This window comes from Podarcis vaucheri (assembly GCF_965113315.1).
Source record: "Podarcis vaucheri genome assembly, chromosome: 4".
Taxonomy (NCBI): domain Eukaryota; kingdom Metazoa; phylum Chordata; class Lepidosauria; order Squamata; family Lacertidae; genus Podarcis; species Podarcis vaucheri.
In genome coordinates this window covers 54,769,433-54,775,305 of record NC_138762.1, presented here as the reverse complement: position 1 = coordinate 54,775,305, position 5,873 = coordinate 54,769,433, and the positions used below count along the sequence as shown (strand labels likewise).

At 54.2% G+C, this 5,873-nt stretch overlaps 1 protein-coding gene across 1 annotated transcript; it reads right to left on the bottom strand.

Moving 5' to 3' along the window:
* Nucleotides 1-2,240: 2,240 nt before the first annotated feature.
* OLIG2 (oligodendrocyte transcription factor 2) lies at nt 2,241-5,400 on the bottom strand. The gene is made up of 2 exons (XM_082221504.1): nt 5,281-5,400; nt 2,241-3,582 (listed from the first exon to the last, which is right to left on the bottom strand). Exons 1-2 carry the CDS (start codon nt 5,364-5,366, stop codon nt 2,619-2,621), a joined length of 1,050 nt encoding a protein of 349 aa, XP_082077630.1. The 5' UTR covers nt 5,367-5,400; the 3' UTR covers nt 2,241-2,618.
* Nucleotides 5,401-5,873: the final 473 nt, after the last annotated feature.

Below are 5,873 nucleotides of genomic sequence, written 5' to 3'. Positions count from 1 at the left end.
ATGTTGCTGTACTACAACTCACACCATCGCTGAGGCCTTGACGCAGCCTGGGGGTGTTGGGAGTTGAACAACATCCGGGGAACCGCAAGTTCCTCACCTCTGGTGTTGGTGCACCATGATGATGATGGTGGTGGTGGTGGTGGAGGTGGAGGTGGTGAAGATTCCATCCCACCCATCTCCCATCACTGCATCTAGGGCTGAAATGTCCTAAAACGACTAAGAGCCTCTTTGCCCAGCACAGCCCACTGGATACGCAAGGCGTAAGATCACACTTGAGACTGAGCGCCTTTGACTTTCTCCCTCTTTAAAAAGACTGGCCACCTGCCCTTATTTCTGTCCTCCCTAGGTGGCAATTTCGCCCCTTAGAAACAAGTCTGGCCCTTAAGATATATAGCTGATTCAGAACTCCCCGAGCCTTTAAGGCTGCAATACTATGCGTGAGGAAAAGGCGCGATCCTATCCATGCCTTCTTTTTTAACGGGATTTACTCCCAGTCCCAGTGCAGTGTGCGTAGGATTACAGCTTCTCTTTCGTACGGACGGGCAAAGGCTTGGGCTGCATACAGAAAGAGTTTGTTGCAAAGCCAAGCACGCACCCGGAATGATAGTTTGGAGCCGCAATCCAAGGCACAGTTGCTGGAAAGGAAAGCTCCACTGAACACCGCGGGGCTTCCTTCCCAGTAGGCATGCCTAGGAGAGGGCTGGAAGCTGTTGGTCTTTTAATAATGTGGCCCCGATCCTGCGCCCATTGAGTGCCCATAATATGAGCACTTGAAGCTCGATCCAACACATCTTGTACTCAGAATAAAGTTCCTATTTAAGTGAAGGGGGAGTTAGTTTTTCAGAATATGTGCTCGGAGAAAAGCGAGGGGTCTTCCGCTTCATCGCCAAGGTGCTGGCCTTCATCCCGTGAGGATGGCGATTCCTCAGCTGAGTCTCATTCCCACCGAATGGCTTCATTATCCTGCCTGGAGAACATCTCACAAAGGAAATAAATGCAAAACGGTCGTGTTTTCTCTTTCTTTTATTTCTTTTATTATTATTTAAAAATGTCAACAGTGGATCACTTTTTTTTTGCAACCAAACAATAAATATTATTTAGCAACTTTTTTCCATTTCTTTATTTTATATAGATAATATATATAAAAAAATAAACAGGTGATAAAAAATCTCTTGAAGGTGACAGCGCTAAGAAAAGAAGAAGACAATAGGTTATTCAGAAACAAGCGTGGGGGGGGGGAGCGTCTCAATACTGCAGCCCCAAACAGTGCGGGGATCTCGTCTGTGGGGCGCTTTCGAAAATCCAGTTAAGTTTGATCAAGAAAGCCTTAAGGCCACGCGCCCGGAGAGAAGAAAAGGCCCTTAACACGCACCCCGCCCTTAAAGGTTTTACAGAACAAGCCCTCACAATCAGAAAGCGTCAGAAGGAACCATTTGCACCAGATCTGGCAGCAAAATGCAGCAAAATGCAGAACTTTCCCCCTTCGCTTGGCCGCTCTAATGACGCAGGCCCAAAGGGATCCCGCTCGGCATTTTAGCGTGGCGATCCTAACCAGCTTGGGCACGATCCAGTCAACATTTCTGTTGCAAGTCTTCACCCTCAAGGACCTTGGTAGTAAGCCGTGTTGCATTTCGCCGGACTTATTTACATGCATGTAGGATCATATTTAGAGACACCTGGAAGGTCACACTTTCCAGAGGGGCGGCAGCGCAGCGAGACCGACCAAGAGCCTTGTAGCAAGCCACGCACCTGACGACGCAGTCTTTAGCCCGCCAGAGCTGATGCCAAAATCAATGCCTCGAAGGTGCCACAAGATTCTTCATTGGCTCTCCAAGCTGCCTGACTCTGGTTGGATCGTGCCCCCTCTTTGGAACCACAACTCACTAGTCTCAGTGGCCCCTTCAGCCTAGCGGGTTCAGGATTCAGTTGCTGCTACCTGGAACTTAAACCAACAGCGGAGCCTACTTGTAAGCAAATCTGCTCAGGTTCAGGTGGAATTAAAGTCCTCTGTGATACATTTCCTGGGAAGTGAACCCCACGGATTTCCAAAGGACTGGACGTCCAGTTATAAAGTGTGCAGGACTGAATATTCCCCCCACCGAGAGAGAGAGAGAGAGAGAGAGAGAGAGAGAGAGAGAGGTGCTAGGCTGCTAAGGCAGTTTGGGTTCCTCTGGTTTGAAGGCGAGTGCCTAAACTTACTTGCACCTTCTACTGTTTTTAAAGAACAACAACATACAAGGTTCCGAAAGCAATGCGCGGTGAGTTTACGCACAACAGGGAGTGAGATCAGAGTGAAGCCAAGCGATGGAGTTCAAGAGGAATCCTGTTCCGCCCGGGCCAGCTTTCTGCAACAGTTCGGCGGAGAAGGCAGAGGGGCTTTAGCGTCCGGGGTCTTGAGTTCTATTCCCTCTCCAAGTACGTAACGGAGTCCTAGTTGGGGGAAGCGGCCGGGGAGAGTTGTTGTGAAGTAATAAAGGGTGGGGGTCAAGTTTTGTACGTCCTGGAAGGGAGAGCTTCAGTTTGTGGAGTCCAGGACTCTTTTTTTGTCCTTGGGGGTCCCTTTTCGGCCCCTCTCCTTCCCACCCACCTTCCCTCTCTCCCGTCCCGTCGAGGCCTCTTCATTTGGCGTCGCTGGTTAATCTGGGCAGGCTGGCCGTGTTCATGCTGGAGACGTGGTGGTGGGACGGGGCGGGCACCTGGCACATGCTGCAGGGACACGGCATCCCTCCCCAGTGCTGGAAGCTGCTGCCCAGCGGGCCCGAAGCCGCTGCCGCCGCCGCTGCAGCAGCGGCAGCAGCGGCCGCGGCGGCGGCGCTCGACGGCGACTTGAGGAGGCCGTGGCTGGGCCGGATGGAGCTGACAGCCGACAAGCCCGCGGAACCGGGCAGGGAGGCGCTGGAGACAGCGGCGGGGGGCAGGATCGGGTGGTGCACGGCGTGCGAAGCCGGGTGGCCCGGCAGAGGCGCGGAATGGCCCACCATGCCGCCTGGGCAGGCGGCTGCGGCGGCTGCGGCGGCGGCGGCGGGGTGGAAGCCGGCGGCGTGGTGGCCGCCGTAGATCTCGCTGAGGAGCCTCTTCATCTCCTCGAGGGAGTTGGTGAGCATGAGGATGTAGTTGCGCGCCAGCAGAAGGGTGGCGATCTTGGAGAGCTTGCGCACCGACGGGCCGTGCGCGTAGGGCATCACCTCCCGCAGGCCGTCCATGGCGATGTTCAGGTCGTGCATCCGCTTGCGCTCGCGGCTGTTGATCTTCAGGCGCAACTGCTGTAGCTCCGGCTCCGTCATTTGCTTCTTGTCCTTCTTGGACGCCGACGAAGAGGACGACGACGACGAGGAAGAGGAGGAGGAGGGAGACTTGAAGGCCAGCTTGTCTACCATCACCACCCCGGCCGCGCTCATGGCACTGCGCAGCTCCGCGCTCAACTCCGCTGGTGAGTCGCTGGGCGTCGAGCTGGACACGGCGCCGCCCGCCGAGAAGCCGCCGCCGCCGCCGCTCTTGCTCCTGGACGACACGAAGAGCTCATCGGGCTCCGGCGACGAAGGGCGGCTGGACACCAAGCTCGCGTCCGAGTCCATGCTGGTCCTGCAGGGGGGGGGGGACAAGAGGACAGAGGCGCTGGGCGTCAGTCAGGGTCAGGTCAGCCCCAGGTGCCCCAGAAATCGAGGGGATGCCTTGCCAAGCTCCGGTCCTGTGCGCCGTGATTGGAAACGGGAGAGGTCGACCTCCCAGCCAATGTGCACAGGATCCGGCTGGAAAGAGGCAGCTCCGAAATCGCTCGCTGCCCTCTTAAAACACGCTCCCTCCAAAGGCAGCTCCGCAGGACTCACCTCTGGGTAAAGGTGTTTTAAGATGTGCCTCCCCTCGAGTTCAGTGGGACTTAAACCCCGGCACGGGCGCAATTCAGCAAAAGTTAGTCGGGATTGATTTCCGTGGGAAGCAACGGAACGTTAATTCCCATCGATCTCAATGGGGCTTAGTCGTAAATTTGTCCGCTTCCTTTGCTGGATTATGGCCAATTATGATGACATACTTACAAATCACAGTTCATCCCGGATCAATAAATTCCCAGGAAAACCTGTTCTTATATTCTACTCCCAGTCACTCGGAATTAGACTATTCGCAGATAAACCCCCATTGAAATAACCTCTCCCAGGTTTCTAGCAGTCATTAAACACCCAGATTGTGCATTCAAAAAAGTTTGGTTAAAACGCATTGTGGGAGCAAAGGTGCCCTAAGGGGGAACATGATGTGCCAAAATCCATTTGTTGGATTCTGAGAAACTGCGTCTTGGGTTATCCGCTTTGCTGATCGAGCTGCAACCTCCTGTTCCAAAACTCAAAGTACCCCCTCGGCTACCATGTAGTTTCTCACTTCCCACACCTGCCAAGCAACATAAACTAGAGCCAAAAGGATTCCATCTCTCTCTCTCTCTCTCTCTCTCTCTCTCTCTCTCTCTCTCACACACACACACACACACACACACACACTTTTCAATTCAGAGCAGTTTACCAAAACTATCCAAACCAGAAAGGGCAGGCTGGAGCAATCTGGAAACGAGCTTTCAGAAGTCTCCTTTTAAGCCAAATGGTCTTTGCATGCGGCCCTTTCTACCTAAGCAGTACTGTTCCCATCTCTCATCTAGACTGCACTCCCCGTTCTTCCAAGATCCCGCCCGAGCTTCCAACTTCGAACATCACAGGCAATACCATTTAAAACAACAACACCGCTATTCGGTTGTTTCCCTGCAACTGGCAGATGCCTGAACGGCCACCAAGACACCAGCCCAAAGTTTATCGCGTGTTGCTTGTTTCCAAAGTCCCTCTTAAGACGAAGAAGTAGAAGAGGAAGGGGAAAAGCTCCACAATGCTGAACTCCGGGCAGCTTCAAAGAAAATTCGTTTGTCCTCTTTAAAGGTGGACAATGTGATCTTCTCCAGAGTTTAAATATTTCCTTGGCAATGTAAGAGCCACCCGCATCTATTTCCCCTTAACCTGGTATCACAGCCAGCCTCCCGCTGTTCCCAAAATTGACCAGTGGGCGTTTACTCGGGAGAAAGTTCCATCAGACGAACTTCCTTCTAAGCAAATGCGCGTCCAGGGAAGGAGAGAAGAACCGATCCAAGAAGCAGGCGCTTCTTTATGGGCGCTGGGAGAAAGTTGCGCTTGTACTCGCTCGCCTCCACCCTCCGAAGCGCACCTGGTTTGTGTTTTAGGGGATTTGCGCTCCCGAAGCGACCCTGTCGGCGAGTCTGCCCCGCGATGGAAAGGGAGGAGCACTTACAGTTTGCAGGGGGGATCTCTCTGAGGGGCCGGATCCTCTCCAGCAGCGCTGGTGGCTGTCCCAGAGCGCAATGAATACAGAAGCATCTTTGCGCGCCTGACTGGTGTTTTTATAGCCACCTTGCGCAGCCGAGCTGGGCCAGAACAATGTTATTGTCCGGGACAGGCGGCTGCACCAATGAGCGAGGCGCTGCCGGAGGGGGGGGGGGCAGCAAAGTGATGTCACGCCCGCGAATTCCGCTCAATGAAACGGGCTGCGAGCGCACGCCCCTCCTCGCTCTGCGGGCCAATGGCGAGAGAGATCGAGACCCAGAGACAGAGGGAGAGCTTTGTCACCTCTCGCCTGAAATGCCACAATGACAGCGCTCGCAACAGCTGGTGGGGAGAAAGTGGGGAGGGGGGGGATCGAGCAAACAAGCCTCGGACCCGGTACAACAATAACATTTGGTGAGCGGTGCCCCCCAACTCACCCGGGGCCAGCCACTCCACTTGGCCGCCCTGGCTGGAGAGTTTTAATAGGGTTTCACAAACACTTGGGCATTTCAGTCTCTTCTCTCTCCACCCTCCCTTGCAATGTAAACACTCACGGGTCAC